General features: G+C 41.0%; 1 protein-coding gene across 1 annotated transcript in view; it reads right to left on the bottom strand.

Moving 5' to 3' along the window:
- Nucleotides 1-23,852, bottom strand: part of ITGBL1 (integrin subunit beta like 1) — a 193,984-nt gene that overhangs the window by 64,276 nt on the left and 105,856 nt on the right. Inside the window, exons 4-6 of the mRNA XM_026656898.2 lie at nucleotides 20,669-20,809; nucleotides 18,811-18,951; nucleotides 12,875-13,021 (exon numbers count right to left, since the gene is read on the bottom strand). Coding sequence (XP_026512683.1) covers nucleotides 12,875-13,021; nucleotides 18,811-18,951; nucleotides 20,669-20,809 — 429 coding nt within the window. The remainder of the gene's footprint in view (nucleotides 1-12,874; nucleotides 13,022-18,810; nucleotides 18,952-20,668; nucleotides 20,810-23,852) is intronic.

Raw genomic sequence — 23,852 nt, 5'->3', positions numbered from 1 at the left:
GTAACATTCTCACTTAGGAAATCACACAATATTTATAATAATTTTATTAATACAGTTTGCAAATTCACAAACTCTCTAACCCAGCAAGGCAAGTAGAGATAATACAGAATGAGCTGAGCCCTCATCTATTTACACCATCCCTTGCAAAACAATCTGAAGCGTTATCATCTTCCCCCTCACCATCACCAATGGTTGTCACCCTTGCATCTCTCAAAAGCTACCTTTCTCCCTCTCAAAGCACACAGGCTGGGATACAACTTCTATAATGTGTTACACTGATGCCACTATGGCTAATGGATATTCAGTACGGGTTTCATCCTTTTTCCTTATTTGTAGTTCCTCACCTTACTTCTCCCATAAGTTATTAATCTTTTTACCTCAATCTTGAGTCAATTAGTTCATGGCATCTTTAGGTCAATTAGGTACCATGGCATCCTTGTGGTCAGATATCTGCTGATGTCCTTAACGAAAAATATCCCAAGCTTGTGTAAACTAGCATCTTGTGATTACTTGCTGGCAGTGAAACCATTACAGCATTTTATCTTGTGATATCTTATGATCTTCTAGAGTTACTCTTGGTTAGCTACTTATGCTAAAGCTTTTTGGGCCTTATGCCTTAATTAGTTTGGCTCTCCTTGTCTTATAGGCCTTGAGGCTTTTAGACTCACTACATTACTTATACCTATGCCCCACCTATCAAATATCTATATCTATAGGCTACACCCGAGGAAGAGAATTAATAGGTTAAGCAGAATCTGAAAAAAAATAGCAGATATGGCTGTACCAGAGGAATTACTGCTCACTTGGGGAGATTTCAACACTGATACAGGATCAAGTCAATCAGGCTATGAGTGGATACTGTGCACAGAATCCAGAGAAGGCTGCAGTGCTTGATATGTGTTGAGGCAGTGGGTGACTGACAACACTTGATTTAAGACAAGAGAAAGTAATCTTTACACATAACAAAGCGATGGAGTAAGCACATAAATAGATTTGTAGCTAACCAGGATGAACCAAAGGAAAATGGTTAAGGATTGTAAGGTTACTATGGGTGAAATGGTTGTATCCCAACACAAGCTCTTGGTGGTAATGGTCACGACTGGCAAATGGAAAGAGCATGAGCTTTTCACCAGTGATACCTGCATCAGGATATTGACTCTGCACAGCATGACTGTGAGACAGTCACAAGGTTTGCACCAAGAGATACAACACTCCTCTTCTGCTATTCCAATCTGTGTATCTTTAAGAACGTGTTGATCCAAGAAGCTGAGATGCTATGTGGATGCGCTAAGCTGGGTAGACCACTGTCTCAAGAAGAATAGTGGGGGAACAAGGAAATGCAAAAAGCAGTCTGAAATCAGAGAGAAGCCAGAAAGGTGATGGAAAATAACCCTTTGGAAGAAGCAGTTGCCACCTACAGAGGCACCAAGCAAGCAGTCGGAAAGGTGAGAAACCTAGCTTTAGATGATCTGTATAAGGAGTTGAACAACTGCCCGCAGCTTGGCAAGAAGAAGATATATGTTTGTGCACATGATAAACAAAAGGAAGGAAGATGGAGTGAACACACCATTCATAAAGAATGCATAGTGTGGTTCACACATGGCTGCTCCACCGAAAAGGCCACAGCATATGTGCTAACTGGCTGGGGGACACAGGTTTGTGTGGCCACTCCTCTCCTCTTCAGAGCAAGTTAGCTATCCTGCTTGCTGCTGTACAAGAGGAAGGAGTGAAGAGGTTCTTCCTATAACAACTTCTCTTAATGCCACATCAACACACTACAGGGCAGGATATGGCCAATATAGCTCTAGAAAACCTGGCGGTTAGTTCTATAAAGTAAGATGATGTTCGGTACAAGGACTTATATTTGGACAACACCAGCAGGCATTCCAGGTCACAAATATTCTCTAATCATTTTATTCATAATGTGGTAAAATGTTATAATATGTAGTACATCCATTACATCCTTGCATGTAGATTTAACAGACTGAACTGACTTAATTTTTCCAGTGCTGGTAATTTCTTGTACAAAATCATACTTGCACTTAAAAATACTAAGCTGTGCACATACAATTGCCAACTTTGCTTCTGCACATGCAAGTTTCCTCACATAATTGTTTCCACATACACTTGTCTATTTCATGGAATCAATTTTGTTAACACATATTGAAAGAACAGTCCTTTATTTCCCTCTTTTAGATGTAAAATAGAACCACACCGTTTTATATCATGTTGAATACATTTATTATTTTCCATGAGCTGCAGTAATTAATTGGAATCTAGCCAATGTGTTTGTGCAAACACTCACTCACTCTTTTTTGTTTGTTTGTTTGCTTTTTGCTTTTCATTCCTTTTGGGGCCGCCCAGAAGGGGGGGCAAGTGGGGCAATTTGCCCCAGGCCCCGTAGGGGCCCCCACGAGAGTTTTCAGGGGCTCCCACGAGAGTTTTCGGCGGGTCTTCGGCAGCAGGTCCTTCAGTGCCGCCGAACACACCCAGAGCGAGTGAAGGACCTGCTGCCGAAGACCCAGAGCTTCTTCCGCTCCGGATCTTCAGCGGCAATTCGGCGGCGTGGCCTTCGCTCGCTCCGGGACCCGCTGCTGAAGTGCCCCAAAGACCCGGGATGGAAGGACCCCCGCCGCCGAAGACCCCAAGCCCCTGAATCCTCTGGGCGGCCCTGTTTGGAATGCCTTGTACTATGTGAGCCAACCAAAAATACCACTGACATTTCTTCATCAAGTGAGCCACCAACCAGATGGACAGCACTTAAAACTACTGTAAAGCCTCTTTTATTCTGAATACCTGTAATGGCACAAGGGGTACACATAAATCTACTTTTGAGCTATTCTTCCTGTTATCCTAAGGGATATTTCAGTCTTTAGGTTATTTCATTCTTGTATCTTTGAAACTATTCAGGATGTTTATAAATCCTGATGTCAAGCCAGGTAAAGCTTCTTAAGTGAGCTGAAGCAGGATCAAGCATTTACACAAACCTAATGCACTATTATTTTTTTAAATTAAGCTTAGGTAGAGCTTCTCTAACAGGAAGCACTCATGTTAGTGTCCTACTTGCTAAGTATCTCATTCACAAATCATTATAGCACATTCTATGCGAAAGGAAAGATACTCCATTGCAAGCCTCCCACTAGCTAAAAGCATTGGTGTAACAATGGTTTTAGCTAGTGGCAGGCTTGCAATGAAATACAGTTTTTCATTAAGCATTCTCAACAATATATTCCTCTTCTACACTGCAAGCCCCACCATCCATCACAGATGTTGAAGTACTCCACAGCTATATTCAGCTCACTATCAAATCAAATGGAAGAGATAGACTAGTCAGGGATTCAGAAGGAAGTCTAACACAAATAAGTGTCAGTCCACTCTTTTATTAGGTAATGGCAATTATGATATTTATATCAATTCACTACAGGGAAATGTTCAAAAATTGAAAGTCTGCTTCCACTTGTGCGAAGCTTTGCTTTGAGTTTTTGAGTACCAACTATGTTCTTCCAAATGTAGCATCCACTTATGCGAAGCTTTGCCTTGAGTTTTTGAGTACCAAATATGTTCTTCCAAATGTAAACAGCACAGATTACAGAGGCTATAATGCCAGCATAAGACTGTGGGCTATTATACTGTATTAATACAATATTGATTTTTCAAAAGCCCCTAAGTCAGATTGTGTTTAGGCACTTTTGAAAATGTTACCCATAGTGTACAAGTGCACAATACCATGCCAAACTTAAACAGAATGTACATCTGTGCCATATGTCAAATAAGTTTTGACACTCTCTTTTACATCAAAGGGGTGTCAAATATAATACATATTGGTTTTTGTCATATGTTTTGTATTGTGCTCTGCAGCTCTCTGCCTGGTTTTGACAGGATGCCATGGTCCAGCTAACTGTTGAGCAGTGTGCGCAAATGAGAAAGCCAATCATGGCACAAGACTTGCTGGTAATCATGAAACAATCAACATTTAGGAAACAATTGTGGAGTCTCCTACTGATTTTAACTGCCTGATATGAGTTAAGAATAGTTAATCAGGGCTAGATTACAGAATAGACTGTGTTCAGAAGCCAGCTGCCGAAAGGAGAAGAGTATAGCTGTAGGCATGTCAGTCTCAAGATATTAGAGAGACAGGTGGGTGAGGTAATTGTGACAGGATCCCAGGGGTACAGCCTGGGACTGTGGGACTGCTGTGCCCCCTTAACTCTCTCCAGCCTGGGCTGTCTTACACAATGCCTTGCTAGTGGCCAGCAGCAAACCCCTCCAGGTGCTGTTATCACTCAGCACAACTGCACGTGGAGCCTCACAGCCAGCTAGATTGCATGAATGCTCCCAGAGCCACTCATGAATCACACAGAGAAAGGCACCAGAGCAAAATCCCCCCAGCTCCCAGCACTGTACCTCAGGAATATACCATCTTGCACTGCTCAAGATGAGTAGTGCACATTTATTAATTGGTTCACCATATCATTAATGGAAAGTGAATATACACCAGCCTTTGCAAAACCTGAGCAGATTTGCCACACACTTCATACAAACTCACTGGTAAAGATAAACAGTTAAACACATTTATTGACTATAAAAGATAGATTTTAAGTGATAGGCAAAAAGTTAGAGTTAGTTACCAAAAGAAATAAAATATAAGCATGCAGTCTAAACTCTCAACCCTATTAGACTAGGCAACATCTAGATTAAGCAGTTTTTCTCACCCTACTGGATATTGCAGTCCTTAATATACAGATTTGTCCCTTAAATCTGGGCCAGTATCGTCTGTTGGAGTCTTCAGTCTTCTTCTCAGTGTCTTTGTTTCTTGCAGCATAGGTGGGAGCAGGAGAAAGGCCCCTGCATGTGGCCACTGTATCTGTTTTATAACCTCAGTCCCATGTGCTTGGGGAGCACAATCCAAGCATGTCTGGGGGCATTGCTGAGTCTCCAGACAAGGTTGAGCAATTTCCCTGGTGTGACCTCATGCAGGTGAGTTACTGAATTGTAGCTCCCTTGCTGGACAATGGTTGTTGATGGGTTGTTTAACACACCACCCGGGTGTTGGCTACTTTCTTTGCTGTTGCCTTTGGAGAGCTAATATCTGGCTGATTCCACAACTTACAACATGTTTTAGTGACCACCATACAACACAATTCTCATAACTTCATATGCATTAATGATATACATATATGAATAGAGAAATTATTTTCAGCAGATCATAACCTTTCCCCTGATACCTTACAAGGCATGCTTTATATGTAAGATCACGATGATATAAAAATGAGGAATATGGGGGTTCCAGAATGCTCCCCCAAAGTATAGAATGTCACAGTAATATTAGGGTGACCATATTTTCCCTAAACTGAAAACGGGACACCGAGTAATCAGCAACACCAGTCAGCTCAGGCCAGCCCCACGCTGCCTGGGGCTGACAGCCTGAGACTTTATGCGTCTGGGATTTTTGTTTGTTTGTTTTAGCTGGTAATTCCCAAGCAAAGGGGGCAAAAGTACAAACGTTACCTTTATTTATTCTTTAATAAGGATCTGAATGCAGAAGTAGGTTTAGAATAGAATAGCTCCCATGGTTCAGGCACAGAACGGGAGTTCAAAGTGATTGAGGTTCAATTTGCTGGTCTTACCACAGTTATTCTTTTTGAACTTTTGCAAGACATTTATTCTTTCTATGCTTGTCTGTAAAATCTGGATAATGGTACTTTCCTACCTCACAGAGGCATCGTCAGATTTAATTCATGTTCAGATACTACAAGAATGAGTGCCATAGAAATGCCCATATATTAACTATATTATGCATAGCCCCTCAGTTTCAACAAATGTATAAACTTGTTTTTTAATGTTAAACATGTTATGATGTTATAAAAATATTTGTATCCCATCAAGCTGAATATATTATATTGACTGTATTAAGATACTGTGATAAGTTTCTATTTCTGTATCACAGTCGGCATGGATAAAATTGTGGAAAAAATTGTAAATACATTGAGCCAGATCCTCAACTGATGTAAATCAGCATAATTCCACTGACTTCAATGGAGTTACAACTCTTGACTTACACCAACTGAGGATCTAGCCTATATTTTCATGTGGCAGTCACTTTGCCTCATTTGCAACAGTACTTGCAAGCATCAGTGAAGATCACCTATTCAAAGCTCAAAAGAGTCAATTCCATAACGGCATCTGCTTCCAGTGTAGCATAAATCTGTTCATATCAGTGTGTGAACGGAGATGATTCAGAAAATGCTGTGCACTGTAAAACTCATTGGAAGTTGCAGCACATCTTAAATGAATTGAGCCTTTGGTGATACATGTTTCAGAGCCGTGAAAGGCTGTTATTGTTATTAGCGGTACTAGTATTTAATATTTATGCAATGTTACTACTGAGAAGCCCCAATCAGGATCAGATCTGCATTGTGGTAGATGTTGTTCCTACCCTGGAAAGTTGCTATATCATCATAGCTTTAAACTATACAACTCACTGACCTTTAACCCTAAACTTTGCTTTCAGATTATACGGGTTTGTATTCTGCTAATGCCATGAATTATGGAAGCTGAGTGCTACACTTGTGTTTGATTCATTGCCTCAATTCACTATGAGTAGTCTTTAATATTGCACTGAGCACTGTTGTTCTTCCACTGAATGAGTTAACTGGTAATTTTTAAATAAGAGAAAAAAATGCATTTGTACTTTTTTCTGTACATTATCCACAGTAGGTACAATTTCCAAGAGCTCCTAGGTGACCTGAGTGCCTGAGCCCCATTGATTTTCAACTTTTGAAAATGGGTTTTGAAAATGTAACTGGTATAATTATTTTTTATTTTATTTTGTACTACTGAATAAGAAAACTAATTTTTCAGACATCCAGTTCAGAATAAAGGCAAAAGGGAGACTTTTGCAGTTATAAAAACAAACAGTCTCTTTCACCACACATGTAAAGTAAATAAACATAATTACAGAACAGGGATTGAAATGGTAAAAGATAATATCAAGAGGAAGCTTAGGTGTTTGTCTCTGGGTCACTGCCAGGATGGTTGCCCTCATGCACGATGACTACCTAGAGAAAACAGATTATAAAGAAGCTCTCCTCTGCTTTCCTCAGAAATAAGCTAATTCCCTTATTGCTTTCAGTTCTCTTCTGTGAGGTTTTTTATTATTTTTGACACTTGTTTTTAACCCTAGAGAGAAGCTCAACAGAGTGCTCCCCATTATAAAGTTATGAAAGTCATTAGTCTTGTTCTAGAAAGCTGACAGGGATAAGCTGCCTCCTTTACAGCTGACATTCCTTATGATGTGGAGTTTCATTTTTTTAACATGTTCTCCTTTAACACAGACACTGATCCCCTTGTACAATAATGTTCTTTAAAAGTGAAACCTCTTATTATGAAAAGCATTACCCTGGCACTGAGAAACTTCGCCGTAAATAAAAAAATGCTACTGTGAATAAAACATTAGATGTGTTACTGAATCTGTTTGCATAAGGTAACTAGAGACTAGATCCTCTGTAACTCTGCACGGGAGGTATTTGAGAGACTGAGTTTAGAAGTTAGTGCTCGTGAGTCTAAATTCCAATACTATCATTTGCTCGTTTTCTTCTTTTATATATGAGAGGAACTATTGGAGGTGAAAACAATCAGGGTGATGTAAATGAGAGGATATCTAATTACCAGGGCAAAATTTTGACCCGTCCTTACAGTAGCATGCAAGGATGTAGAGCAGGGGCGGGCAAACTTTTTGGCCTGAGGGCCGCATCTTGTTTTGTAAATTGTATGGAGGGCCGGTTAGGGGAGGGAGTTGTGGCCCGGCCCCCACCTCCTATCTGTCCCCCCCGGGACTCCTGCCCCATCCAACCCTCCCGTTCCCTGACGGCCCCTCTGGGACCCCTGCCCCATCCACACACCCCCGCTCCCTGTCCCCTGACTGCCCCCGGACCCCCACTGCCCCATCCAACCCCTCCTCTCATTCCTGACTGTCCCCCGGGACCCCTGCCCCCATTCAACCCCATTTCCCCCCCAACCACCATCCACACCCCCGCCCCCTGATCACCACCCCGAACTCCCCTGCCCTCTATCCAACCTCCCCTGCTCCCTTACCGCGCTGCCTGGAGCTCTGGTAGCTGGCAGCGCTACAGCCATGCCACCCGGCTGGAACCAGGCCATGCCACTGCCACCGCCGCCGCCACCAGGCAGCACAGAGCACGGGGTCAGGCCGGGCTCTGCAGCTGCGCTGCCCCAGGAGCTCACAGCCCCGCTGCCCAGAGCATTGTGCCGGCGGCGGAGCGAGCGAGCTGAGGCTGCGGGGGAGGGGGGTCAGCAGGGGAGGGGCCGGGAGCGAGCCTCCCCAGTCAGGAGCTCGGGGGCCGGGCAGGATGGTCCCATGGGCCGGATGTGGCCCGCGGGCCATAGTTTGCCCACCCCTGATGTAGAGGGTGTGAAATGCCGCTTTACTCCTCAGCACAAGTTATCTGTATCACAGGTCAGAGCACAGATGGGAGAGAATCCTCCATGGAGTTGCTGCTCCCCCACATCTACACAAGTAGGCAAGAAGTGGGCTGACACCGGTGAGGAATAATTGTGGTCTTTGGTCTGCTATCCCAACATGCCAGCCAGTTCTCCAATAGCAGTCTGCTTCCCCCTAGAGTGAGTGGGAAGCCAGGAAGGGAGCTGTGACTCAGAGTCATAGTTCTTTCTCTGGACTGCTCCTGGGACAGAGCAGGGCAGATTGAAATGTTACAATCTAACCGTACATCAGTGTTACTGAGTCTAATTATCAAACTGTGGTTTATTAATTTTCCTTCTTAACTCCTTTTTCATTCCTTGGTGGCTTTAGGAAAAAAGAGGGAGATCCTGATTTATTTACTCCAGATGCTTAAAAGTTTTTCTTTTATTGTGCTTCTTTTTCTCTTTCTTTCATTCTCTTATTGTGATGATAGGAATCCTTATAATTAAATAAAAGCTTAAATTCTGCAAATTCTGAATGTGTCATGCATATGACATGCCTCAACGCTGCTGAATTCTCTTATCTTGTAAGGCTGATGCCCTCTCTGTTACTGCTCAATCAAGAAAATAACTTGCACTATGTTTGAATAAAAAAAATGGCAGTTTTCTATAACTAAAGTTTTGTGTGTGTGCATGTGCTTAGCCCAAAACTTAGACCCGTTGGAATTTAAAAAAACAAAATCAAAGCTCATTTGATAAAGCAGCCTACACTGTATGTAAACATGTTTTTTTTAATATACATACTAAATACATAGGCCCACTGAATCATCCAACTAGTAATGAGTTATAAAAGTAATCTTGGATGAGTTTTATGGTCTATATTTAATTGATTACAAATAGATCCACAAGCCCAAGATCACCACCCCTCATTGCAAGGTACCACTTCCCAGGGAAAAATCTCCCTGAAATCAATGAGTGTTGCAATATAAGCTGTAGCAATGCCAGCTGATCCCAAAACAAACAGATAATCATCCTTCCCTAGCTGAGGAGCCTTATAAATTAACTGAAAAACTGCTAGCTGAGACACGAACAACAGGAATCACATTCAGGTCTGCTACATGGCAGCCCAGATAATCACCCCTAGGCTTCCAGTCTGGTCCAAACCATGTTGTAATAGGCATATTCATATCACAATAGTCTATAATAAATAAAACATAAGACTTTGGATTTGCCTTTCATTCAAAGATTGCAAAACACTTCAACAAACATTATTGGTTTAATTTCTGTGAGATAAATATCCCGATTTTATAGGAGGGGAAACTGAGAAAGAGAAAACAATGAAAAGAGACTGTGGCCTCACTCCCACTGAGGAACATTTATATTCCCTTAAATAGGTAATTCTTGTGGAAGGGATGATTTTGCCCATTTTTTCCCAGCTACTATAAATAAAATGATATGATACAGATGATACACAATACACATATATTTTTTAAAACCTGCAGAATATTAGTCTCGGACAAAGTAATGTAAATCCAATGTACTTTCTCTTTATATGGGGTTATGAGAGGCTTATTTCCTTCCCCCCCCCTTTTTTTTCCTTTTCTTTTTCTTGGGCTGGCCCACACTTTGCATCTCCTTTACACAAGATTTTAAAAATTCAAAGTTGAATTTCTGGACGATTTATGATTTTTATTTTCAAATCAGAAAGTTTTGCAAAATAAGCTAAAATCTCAAGGTGGCCAGCCAAAGCTTCTATAGAATGTTTCTTCAATGCCTCCTCAGCCACTAACAGAGTTTACTTTGGCAATTATTGACGTGAAGAATTATAAAACATTTCTAACTTACATTTCACATTTTAACATGAAAATACCACTTAGAAAGTAGTTGAACAATCTTAGGAATCCAACGTCATGACAAAACGCCTCATGTTTAAACATTCTCCATGAAACTCTCAGTACACATCAGTATTTAATATAAAAGGTGAAAGGGGTATGAATTTCAATTTTCTGCTCCCTGTTTTCTACATGTTATGGCTAAGGAGTAAATTTTCTGTGTGGTGCAAGTGGTATTAAGAATAACCATAATATTTTGTCCTCATTTAGCACCTCTTATCCCAAAATATTAAAGTGTTTTATAACAAGTGGTTTAGTATCATGATCCCCACTGACTAACAGAGAAACTGGGGCACAGAGAGTGGATTCCCCAAGGACACACACAGCAAGTGACACTGTAACAAACAGCAGCTGCATCTCCTGACTCCCGGTCCCCTCTTCTAACCCAGAGATAAACTGTTTTACTAAACAAAATTCCCATTAAATTAAGATATTGTATGCATAATTTCCTACATACAGCAGTGCACATTTACTCTTATTTTCTTTGTATCCTAGGTAAGAGAGAAACATTACAAGAAAGTGACCAAAATAGTAATGTACAGACACCACGAACAAAGGCAAGGATTTTTAAAGGTGCCTAAGGGATTTAGGTGCCCAAATCCAATTGAAATTCAATAGGAAATGGGTGCCTAACTCTCTTTGATTCCATTGAAAATCCCAGTCAAGACATCTATGATATCAGAAACAAGAGAAAAAATCCAGTTTGAAAAGGGACAGATTGAAAAACCAACAAAAAATTAAAATGTAATACTCTTAAAACTCAACCCAGTCTCTAGAAGAAATTTACTCAGAGAACTAAATTGTTTGTAAGGTATTCCATTCCAGGAAACATGTTTCCTTTAAATCATATACGGATACCAATAACAGGTTGGGAAAGCAGCCCCGCTACATTAAAGATGTTTGAGCAGGTCCTCTAGCACAATAACCTTTAAATTTCAGGAATAGTTTACTACACGATGGAGGCAATCCCATGGTTGCATCCATAAAACCTCCTTACAGGCCCCATATTCCCTTGCACCTTCTAGCATCTAGTTCTTTCTTGCTATTCTATCTATATGCTTATATGCCCCTCTTCACTGCGGTATCTGAGCACCTCACAATCAATCATTAATGGATTTTTATGCTCACAACACCCCTGTGAGGTAGGGAAGTATTATTATCCCCAGTTTACAGATTGGAAACTGAGGTAACGATAGGCCCAAACTCTGGGACCCTCCCATCGCATAGGGTCCTAAAGCCTGAGCTTCAGCCCGAGCCCAAACATCAACATGACAGTTAAACAGCCCCTTAGCCCGAGCCCTATGACCTCAAGTCAGCTGGCATGGGTTTTTAATTGCAGTGTAGACATTCCTTTTGTTAACTGACTGCACATGTGTAATATATTAGTAATATCCTAACCCAGCCAAATGAAAACATTTTTTTCCAGCACAACCAAAGGCACTTCCTCTTGTGACAGCTATTTCTCTGCTAAAAGGTCAACATTCTGCCGTTATAGCCTGATGAAAAGCAGCTGATAATTCCTAGTTCTTGTAGAAGATAACTAGTTCTGCACAAGAACTGTTATTAACAGCTATACATTTGTGAAAGAAAAACATAGGCAAATGTCAATGTGGCACTGCTAACTTGGGTGAATAGCTTATGACCTTTGTTTGACCCTGGTTATTGCAGACAGTATTAGTGAAAGAAGCAATCATAAATTAAATGACATTTAAGGTTTGAGCAATAATTCAAGAGCAGCTTTAGTCCTTTTCCAGCAAATGCTATAGAGGGCAGACTTCATAACAACTTCAATTACCAATTCTAAAAAAAGTCTATATCATATTTACTGTTCTAGACTCTTGAGAGCAGAATCATATTTCATATTCTGATAAGTCAAAACTAATGGAATCCATTCTCTTTTAGATGATTTTGTCCCTCTTGCATGTTATTTATGTTTATATTGTCCCAACTGCACACCTGAAACTGCATACTTAATTTTATAAAAGTCTGTTAATAAATAATTGTTTTAGTCAAAGCTTTTGAAAAGGCAACTGAAAAGTGAGCAGGCAGTTAGAAAATGGCTGTCAAGAACAACTATTGTATAGGGCTCAATCCTGCAGTCCGTGGGACAGATCCTCTGCCGGTGCATATCTATCAAAGACTATCATGTCTGTCAAAGTCAATAGAGTTATACCAATTTACAAAGCTGAGGACATGACACTTTCAATTCAGTGGGAGTTTTGTCCAAGCAGAGGGTGCAAGAATAGGCCCATACTCCAAATATATCCTCACCAAAGAACTAATAGCAGTGATCTTGAAATCTCCTCCACAAAAACTGAATACACTGAAGTAAGTGAAATATAGTATAATGCAGCAGATGCCAGGAAAAAACAGGTAATCTTTCTTCTATTCTCCCTTCACCCTACCATATAAATCATGCAGACATGACTCATGCACAACAAGGAAAGTTCAAGCTCTTTAAAACAAGAAATATATGAATAGAAAATATGTAATCAGAAGTAGATTATGAGAGCATGACAAAGATCCTAACAAACTTCACCTACCTCTTCCGTTGCAAGGTAAATTAGAGCTTCCTTGGCATTTCTTAGAGCTGTCCTCAGCTGACAATGGACAAGAACGTGGATGTTCACACTTCTTTCCAGTCCATCCTTTTTTACAATCACATCTTCCACAATTACACTGTCCATGACCTTTACAATGAATAGAATTAAAGTCTTCTAAGTCAGTCTCAATCAGGGCAATAGATACATTAAAGTCTAATGACAATAAACACAGTCTCTAATTTCTAAAACTCTACTTTTATTAAATAATTATCATGGGAAGAGGTTCAGTATAATCAAGTCATTGCACCTAAAATCAATATTTCCTGCATGGTAATAATAATGGCTGCCACACTGTTTGTGTTATCATATAGTTTCTAGACCAGGGGTCTCAAACTCAAATGACCATGAGGGCCACATGAGGACTAGTGCATTGGCCCGAGGGCCACATCACTGACAGCCCCCCTCGCTGCCCCGGGCCCCACTCCCACTCCACCCCTTCCATGAGGCCCCGCCCCTGCCTCGTCTCTTCTCCACCTCCTCCCCTGAGTGCGCGGCTCCCTGCTCCTCCCCCTCCCTCCTGGAAAGTGCTAAGTGCCACCAACAGTAATGTACCTCACTCAAAGGACAAAACACTCACTTAGATTTACTTCTGTTAAAGCCCCCCCCACTGCACTGGGCTGCACCACCACTCCACTCCTGCTCTGCCTCTTCCAGGGGTGGCAGGTTTGTAGAAATTTTGGTGGTGCCCAGAACCTGCCCCCCCCCCAAACTCCACCCCCACCTGCCTAAGGCTCTGGGAGGGAGTTTGGGTGGGGGAGGGGGAGGGGGTCTGGGGTGCAGGCTCTGGGATGAAGTTTGGGGATAGGAGGGGGTGCACGGGTGAGGGCTGTGGGGCTGGGGATGAGGGGTTTGGGGCATTGGAGAGGCTCGGGGCATTGGAGAGGCTCAGAACTAGGGCAGAAGGGAAGGGGAAGGGCAGCCTGCCCTGGCCATAGTGGATGGGGGCACTAGGACCCTGCGGCAGCAGGTGATGCTGGAAGCCGGCAGAGCGGAGTGGAGTCAGCATGAGCTGGGGGTGGCAGGCGGGGCCGGGGGAGAGACCCAGCCCCAAACATTGGGGAGCAGCGAGCAGGGAGCTTAGCTGCCACATAAAATAACTCGGGGGAGGGGCCGCAGGGAGCTTGGTGGGCCACAGGGAAGAGCTCCGCAGGCTGCGTGTTTGAGACCCCTGTTCTAGAATTGAATCGTTTTTCTTTTCTTAAAAAATACTGTAGTATCTGATGTATAGTATAAATCTTCATACACAAGACTGTTAACTAAAGAAGTAAAGACACTCAAATTTATTTTCTCACAACAATGAAAACCCTTAGCAGCAAGGCAACCATAAGACAACTTTCACACTCACCACAACGCCACTCTCCATGCTTTATATCACTACCATCACAATACTCAGTCTTACCAGCACACAAATACCCTCTGTTCTGCACACACTTTCAGTTCAACACTACTATGACCCACAATGCATATATAAACACATTGTAAATCACACTGCAGTGCAAGACCCTTACTCAATCTACTGACAATTGCAATATTATATACCATGTCACATAGAAAAAGAATATGAAGTTCATGGCATACTCAACATTTCATCCCTTATCAAAACCACACAATTCTACAATAGATTTAAATAATTATTTTCAAAAAGTAGATCTACTTTATGGTATATTCTGCTTTAAAAAACTGACATGGAAATTATGTGATGCTGAATACAATTTGCCCTGGCCTACATCAACCACTCATTTGTGGTCAGCATCATGGGCTGTCTGAAGGACTGGAGGCAAGGCAGCGAGACTGAAGATCCGATTAAATCTCCTCTGCACATCCAGCAGAGAGAGTTCTAACTTGCACTCTAGCTTCTTCCATCAATCACTTAAAGGGGCAGAAGCCTGGCAGAACAAAATATTCTAAGCATTGGGTGAAGAAAGCTTGAGCATCAGAGTGACAGGGTGTATAAACCCCACACTGGTCAGGCGGGAGGGTAACCAATCACTTTTGGCAGAAGAGGCCACGCCCTCTTGCCCCTGCTGCACATGCTCCTGATGAAAGGCACAGATAAAAAGCAACTGGTCAGTTCAGTCGGGGCTGGCTGAAGAGGAGGATGGACGGGAGCAGCCGGCTCCTGCTGAAGAACCGTCAGCTCTCCAGACTGCAGATGAGGGTAGTACAGGGGACCTCCGCCCTCAGGTACAGAGGCCAACAGAGACACCAAGCTGCTGCCCGTGGAGGACAAGCCCGCAGAAGACTCAAGGGTAGGAAGTGACCCAGGAATGTGTTGGGCGCTGACACTTGAATCTTCAATAAGGAGATCACTGGCTTCATAGGGCCCTCAGCCAGAACCCGATAGAGTAGGGTAGGCCCAGGTTCCCTTATGCCCATCCCACACTTGCCACTAGGCGTTACCACTGGGGATCATTGATGGTTGGTTTGCTCTGCCCCACCCCGAGGGCAAAGGCCCCAGTCTGTTATTGTCAGCCCCAGCCAGGAGGCTAATTGCTCCAGACTGTTTGTTTGTTCTGCCGTCCCCCCTATCCCTGAGGGGTGGGGCCAGAAGTAGTACTGCCCTGCGAGCCAGGGCAGCACAGAGGATTATTTGCCATGAGATCCGATGTCCTGGCAAGAAGAGGTGACTCAGTGGGCCATGTCTGATATGACATCATGATTTCAAAAGGGGGCAACCCCCCCCCATTACACACTGAACCCCTGTGACAATCAGCAACATCTTTCTTCAGCAGCAGAGTAAAGTTTGAAACAGGGCATAAATGCTTGTTTCATTAGACCAGCTCCCTGGCCAGCTCTGCTCCCAAGAACCTCAGCCAGTCACCACCCACTGCTTTATGTCCAAACCACTCTTCTTTTGTCCACTGTCCAATCTGGTTTTCTTCTTGCAAACTATAAGCACATATGTTTTATAGATCTAGTCTGACTACATTGAAATGTTTACACTTGCAAATACTATATGTCTAAAATGTATGCACTTACTAGTTTACATGCAGAAAATTGGAGGAGGCGGGGGCCAAGGAGCTCCCTCGGCTGACAGAAAGGCCAGCAGACCAGCTGCCATCCTGTAGGTGCACAGGAGGTGATTTTTCTTTATGTTTGTTAATTGTTTTTCATTTAAAAATGCTAAAGGCCGCTCTTCTGTCCCTTGTTATTTTTGTGCACCTGCTGGCAGGCTGAGCATTGGCCATATGCCCCTGTGGCCCAGATGTGCATCTCTGAAAGGCTAAATTCACTTTATTAACTCTCTCTGGCTAAAACAAGACAGCAGCACATAGTCTATATGTGAATATGGATGTTTTCATATGGGAAGGCTCATTTTGCTGTTGTTTTTTTCTTTCTATATCAGGATGTTAACATGATTATCTTTAAAGGAGGACAGTCCCTTGACAATGTGAACACCTCTAAGTGAAGATCACGCAGATACCAAACAGCATTAAACTCTTTAAAAGAGGACATCCAGTTGGCAACATGAAGTACTGTAAATTGCCAATCACCCCCAGGCAACATGAAATCTCTTACGGGAGCTACCCTTCTGTGATGTTAAGCCTTAGCAGCAGGGCTCCCAATTCCCATGGTAAAGTCTTTGAAATGACTGGTGGCATTTCATTCAGTCACAGTAAAATTCTTATCTGCAACAGGGTTTCTATGATTCCAGTCCACTAATCTGGACAGGAAAGGTTTCCTACCTCTATCAATTAGGCAGGCAGAACAACATGAGAAACTTTTGAACCAGCTCAGCTCCCTTTATTGTCTATCAGGTTTGCCATTTTGCCTGGATTTTCCCCAATCTAAGTAAACCCCAGTGGATTTTTTACTAAAACACTGAAAAAAACTTGTTAAAACCTAAAAAAGTAACAGTTTTGAAAAGAAACATAGCACATATGCTTTGTGATTCCCTTTGTAAGCACTGTTTTTCTGCAGACATAAAACAGTAAATATATTGTCAAAAATTAACAGCTTGAATTTTTTAAGTGCTTTCCCACATTATGGATTTTGGCAATGACTTACACAGATGCAAAGTACCCTAGTTTGAACTGGGGTAAGTCATACTACTGAAAGTCAGTTTACATTGGTGCACTGTATCTAAGCTAGGGGTTTGCACAGTTTGTGAAAACAAGGCCTTGAATATAAGAACACAAATGCAAAGCCTGTAATCTAGTTAGACATAACCCTCTTTTGTATTTACCCTTAGCTACTGATACACTTTTACCAAATTATTTGCTTTTTCTACAAGTGGAATATAACAAAGTTTCAATCAAATCAATCGCAGTGTGGTAAAACTCAATTGATGCTGATAGTAGTAAATCTTAAAGATGGACAATATCCTGAATTCAATTGTCCTGTTTTCTGTTTAAGTGTTAGACACTTAGAGCTGATCAAAATTTCAACCAAAAAAGTGGGAAGAAAAAAAGTCATAAAACATTTTCACAAATGCAGATCTTTTTTTCTCCTTTTCTGACCAGTGCTAGTCCCAACATTGTTTTTCAAACATAGTTGTGGTTAAGAAATCTGGATCTTCATATTTATCATTAGTAGAGAAGAAAGGACTAGAGGGTTACATTTCACCATCTCAGTTTCAGCCTCCTCTTACTGCTCTAGGCTCCTTTTGTGATCTTTTGATTTGGGATCAATCATGCTGGGGGAGGAGAGGGAGGGAAACTATAAACTTTTCAGAAGCGATTTTTAAAAATTATTTTGTTCTTGTGTGGTTCCAAATTTTTTTCTTAATTAGGTCAAGTCAGATTTCCACAGAATACTGCAGTATTAGTGTCAGACTGTAATCTGTCAAGTCCCTTTGAAGCTGCCTTCAGTTGCTTTTGCAAAATGTGTGCTTCTGTAGAGTCCCTTGGTGCACAAAACACATGCAATGTTTTAGTCAAAGTCTTCCTCATGTTTAGTGCTAATTTCATCGTATTTATGGTAATTGGATAAAAATGAAGAGGCATCATCTTCCCCAGAGTTCCACCAAGTGTCTCTGGGAAGCTGGGGCATCAATCCTTTTTCAGTCAACAAACCATGAGGATGTTGGTAGCTGAGAAAGAATTTTTGAACCTCCAGACATGGGGTAGGACTGTGTTAGGTGTTATTCTTTCTCAACAAGGATTAAAATATTGTGCTGATCACCCATACAACTGAAGTTCTAGATGTCTGGTCCTGAGAAATGCTCTCATCTTTTCCCATTTTATTTTCTTATCTTAGCAAATAGCAAAGATCTTCTTGTTATACCCCACATTCTCGAATGGCATTTTGAGTATCTTGAATATTCTGAGGAGCAGCAAGGTACAGTTCAGAGGTAGATTCAACAGCATTTAATAGGAATACATATTTCCTGTATTGATACTAAAGTCACTACCATACCACTTTTTATGTTCTACCAACCACCTTGCATTAATAACAAATGTGGATTCTTTTAGTTTTTCCTTTATTTTTCCCCTCTGTCTCTTCATTTGCAGCATCTAGAAGTGACCCTGCAAGTTTCAATCTGTGTGGTAGAGTATATCCACAGTTAACAGCTTCAGTCATTCTTCAAATTGTTCATGCTATGTTGAACACGATGTACTTAGCATAACACAAATGGGTGCTTACAGTTGGGCTCCTTCATTCATATTTAGCCAAGCTGGTCAAAAAGTATGTTTTGTGGAAAAAATAAAGATGAAAGATTTTTAGTTTCATTTAATTGTTTCACAAAATAGCATGTTTTTTATTTTAAAAAACCTACCTACTTCCAATAAAATAATTAGAGTATGAGCCCTAATGTCTGCTGAGCAAAAATTACACTAAAGGAATAGAATGAGGAGTAAGAGCAAGCCAACTGGACATTCCTTCTTCCAAAATTAAATTCACACATCTTGTTTACATTTACACATGCCCCTTACCTGAACAGAAGTCATCAGAATATCTGTCATACACTGCCTTGCAATTTCTTTCATCACACTCACAGGTATCTCCATGAATATCTCCCCAGTCACCAGTTGGGTCCACATCATGGCATGTGCATTCACCACATATACACGTGCCTAAGGAAAAAAACAGAGCAGAAATGGGCCTACCGCTACCAATGGGCATGAATAAGAATCAGTGTAGGAATTGAAACTTGTTGTTTTGCCTTCACAAAAGCTTTGTGAGCACAGGGTCACTGTTTCCAATGCTCATTAGTTAAAAATGTATGCAGTGGCTTCCATTGTCTCCAGCTATCTTACTCCATAAAGGAGCTTAATTGCTTCTTCCATTTAGTCTGAATGAAGGGCAGCTACCACATCCATCAGTTTCAGCAAGGTCTGTGATTGCCCACAGTTCAAAGTCACATTTGCTGCAGCCACCAGCACCCTCCACTACAACAATAGGATGTATTTGAAGAGAACTGGACTGGATGAATCGATATTATGGACACTTACATAGTTCATTCAGTGAAAAGAATGTTAAACTCTTAGAGTGGAAAAATTATGTAATGATGGTGTAATCCCAAACAGTAAATTTTTAGAGTGACTTTGCATCAGCTCTCCTAGATATTCAGTATATATCAAAATATGTAAACTGGGAACACTGATCAAAAACCTATTAATAAAGTGAGTAGAAATAGCTTTATAAAGTCAAGGCATCCTGAAGTTTCATGTGGACAAAATCATAAATACGTGAAAAGTTAAAAAGAATTCTGGAAATAGTATTGGGCAGGTAGTTCCCTTGTGCATCCTGCAGAAGTTTGCAGCTACCAGTTACACTCATTTGCACTGCTCCAGTATAACGATAAAGAAATGCTTGCTAGGTAACACATCTTAAAATTCCCTTTGGTAAGATATCATTATTACAGTGCAAATAAAATATCTAATTTGACACATAATGTTTCTATATTTATTGTTTCCTGTATTACACAAGGTTTTTTTTAAAGTTAAAGCCCAAAAATTAAATGAGCCTACATTCTTTCTGTATTTGAGCCAAGCTTTCAATTTCCCCATAATTAAGATGAGAGGGTTTTCTAAATGCTCTCAGGATAATTAGGTGCTCATACTATAGCAGGTTTTGTCAGTAGAGATATATTTAAGAAAGGTTTCTATGAGACTTGCACTTTTGCTCTTCTGTAATAGTTCTGGATTGCAGCCAAAGGAATAACATTCTCACTTTGAACTATTTGTTCACTGAAGCCAAGTATAGCAGCTGGTGAATACAAATCTCATTTTTTTCATTATTTCTTCCCAAATTGGCAAAATTAAATGGAAATTATGGATGAAATTCAAGTGATTGGACTTTGTGCAAAGAACTACACGTAGTTAAAAAAATCTATCTTCCAAGGCCATGAGCAGGCCCTCTTTGGTTGCTGTTCCAGGTTCTGAGATGAAATAATGACAACTGTTCTTTCATAGCCCATATTCAGGGGTTTGGGGAACCCAGGATGAGTTATCTGCCCATTACCCATCCAGTGCAGCCTCATTGTAGGAGCAAGAGGTGAAAGGGACTTCCCATTCTTGGGTCAATTTCATCTTATAAATACATATTTTACATATACATATTTACACACATATGTATATAATAGGAAATATGTGTATTCATATACACAAATATATTCATACATGCATACATAAATGTATGTTTATGTATACACACATATACACAGATGCCAAATTTTAAAGATTCATGTCCAGAAGTGAAAGGAGAGTAAAACCAAAAACTATTTCTAAAAATTATGACCTTTGTCCTAGTGCAGAATAAATGCACACATAAAATATGCGAATGACACACCTCTGTTGCTGCAGATTTTGCCATCTGGAGATGTGCATCTTTTCTTGATCTCCCATGGGGTGATGTCACACTGGAATTCACATTTATCTCCATGCCAACCAGCCTCACAGTAACAGTTTCCACAGTAACACTTTCCATGGCCTTAACCCAAAGCAAATTTTATACAGTGAGAAAAAGGCAAGTTTTTAAAAGAGCATTAACAATCTAACCATTTTTACTAATTTTCCTCTTCATCCTTGCAGTGTTATGATCACAACTAAAGCAGTTGACAGATTTTATTTCTGAATAAAATAAGATTTCTACAAAAGCAATTAATTATGTTGTATTGATATACCGCCATAAACCTATTTTACAAATGTTCTTCATTTGTAATACATAAATAAATAAATAATAATAAAATTAAATTTAAATGTATTCTTTTTACAGTCCTTAAACTTAATTCTTGAGTATGGATGGGTAAATTTAGTAGATCGTGAATTTAACAGAAAAAGTAAAGAGCAACTTTAAATACACTACTGTGGCTCAATCTCTCAATCCTGAACTACAGGGTACTATGCACTTGCAACTTCTAAACAATGGGAGTTGGGGGAGCTCAGCCCCTTGCAAGATTCACTCCATGGGGTTCTGTACCAGTGGAGGGCTCCACCTGTGCTGAGCAGCTTGCAGGACTATGGCTTTTGTTTGTAACTATTTTAAACAAGGAAAGTATGGACATAGACAAATCAGCTCTTAAAATTAAGAACTAGCTGGAAGATCAATCCCTTCCATGAATCAAAACAAACCTTTAACAAATTCATCTAATATCCCTCCCGCACCTTCAAAATCCTGAACAGGTCCTACCTTTGGTCATTTGGGACTTAATCCTACAAGCTTGTAAGCCCTCTGATCCAATCTACCAAAGCACCTAACTTTCAGCAGGTGAATAGTGCAGTGACTTCAATGGGAGTACTCAAGTGTTTAAAGTTAAGCACGTGGGACACTTCATGTGCTCAAAGTTAAGCATATAGTTAAGTACTTTGGTGAGCAGAGCCAGGACCTTGCAGGATCAAGTCCTTTCTCACTGTACTTGAGTGTCAGACTCAACAGGCCCAGCAATCGCTGCAAGAACTGGATCAGCTGCTGTCCTCAAATATCTCATGTTCATTTACTATCAACAGTGCAAATTTTGAATTGTGACATGTACATTTTACAGTCAAACATGACATTTCTGTATGACTTATGTAACTAACCAACCCAGAGCAAATTTTGCATTTCAAATATTCACAATGAATTGTTCATGAAAGCAGATCAAGAATTATTTCTGAACAAATTTGTGAATAATTTCTAAAACTAAATACATTTGAGAAATTGGCAATTTTTTGCAGACACTCTGAACATCATTAGTACCTATGCACCAACACTCAAATCTAGCCCTGAGGAGAAGGATAAATTTTACCACTCTTTGCATCAAGTCGTCAAAAGAAAACCATCAACTGAGCAACTTTTCCTCCTTGGTGACGTTAATGCAAGAGTCAGTGCAGACAACAACTCATGGCCAGATTGCCTAGGACATTTTGGCATTGGCAAGGTGAATGACAATGGCCAACGACTTCTTGAATTCTGCGCCCAAAACCAAATGTGCATTACCAATTCATATTTTACAGGAAAAGGTCACCACAAAGTGTCCTGGCGACATCCACGATCAAGCCACTCGCACCAATTAGACCTTGTTATCATCAGGAGAAAAGACCTACCCTTAGCGCAGAACACTTGCACGTTCCACAACGCTGATTGTGACACTGAGCACTCCTTGGTTATTAGCAAAGTGAAGATTACAGCCAAGAAACTACATAGAGCAAAACCTAGGAGCAAGCCCAAAATCAATGCTATTAACACCAAAATGCCAGGAGTTTGTGCAGGCTTTTGAACTTAGCATGCATGGGAAGTCATTACCAGAGAAGGCAGTGGAATTTTGGGAGGATTTAAGAACAACAATCCATGAAACAGCTTTAGCTACATTTGGGGGAAAGAGACCACCAAAAAAGGACTAGTTTGAAGAAAATGAAGTGGAACTATTAGCTCTCATCAATATTAAGAACACAGCCTATCTGGAACACAACAAGAAGCCAACAGAGAGCACAAAAGTGAGACTTCGACATGCAAAAACCGAGATGCAGTGAGCAAGCAGACGCTGTGCAAATCATTACTGGATCAAGCTCTATGAAGAGATACAGACAGCCTCAGATACAGAAAACCTCAAAGTCATGTATGACGGCCTGAAGAAAGCTCTAGATACACTGTCAACAAGGTTGCCCCTCTCAAATCGCACAGCGGTGAAATCATTACAGATAAAAGCAAGCAGTTGTCTCATTGGGTTGAACACTATTCAGAGCTATACACACAAGAAAGAAACATCACCAGCGAATCACTGGACCAAAAGCCAACTCTACAGGTCATGCCAGAGCTAGATGTGGAGCCCACTGTAGAAGAGCTAAGCAAGGTCATAGATTTGACAAGGCTCCTGGAAAAGATGGCATCTCAGCGGAAATCAACAACTCGCAACTTGCTACTATCTCGCTACTAAATGTAGCAGGAAAAGCTTTTGCAAAAGTCATCTTAGTGCACCTACAACAGCTGGCGAATCATGTCTACCCTGAATCACAGTGCGGATTCAGGGCTGGAAGATCAACTATAGACATGATATTTTCTCTGCATCAACTCCAAGAAAAGTGCAGGGAGCAAAACTGACTATTGTACATTGCCTTTGTCATCCTAACCAAAGCATTTGACACAGTCAGCAGAGCAAGTCTACTAGCAATACTAGAAAAGATAGGATGTCCACCAACCCTGTTCAGTCTTATACGTTCATTCCACAACAATATGAGAGCAACTGTCCAGTTTGACGGGTCCACTTCAGACAGCTTTGAGATGAAAAGTGGAGTGAAGCAAGGATGTGTTCTTGCCCCTACACTCTTTGGAATCTTCTTCTCAATACCCTTGAACTGTGAGTTTAAGGACATGAAAGATGGAGTCTATCTCCACACAAAATCAGATGGGAAACTCTTCAACCTGTCCTGACTTAAGTCAAAAACCAAAGTCAAAAAGGTGCTAATCAGGGAACTTCTATTCACTGATGATGCTGCCTCATAGCCCACAATGAAGATCTATTACAAGAACTCATGGACCGCCTTTCAAGTACCTGTCA

This window comes from Terrapene carolina, unplaced genomic scaffold, assembly GCF_002925995.2.
Source record: "Terrapene carolina triunguis isolate 2854851 unplaced genomic scaffold, T_m_triunguis-2.0 Scaffold21, whole genome shotgun sequence".
Lineage (NCBI taxonomy): Eukaryota > Metazoa > Chordata > Testudines > Emydidae > Terrapene > Terrapene triunguis.
The sequence above is the reverse complement of the archived record's forward strand: the minus strand, read 5'-3'. Positions and strand labels throughout refer to the sequence as shown.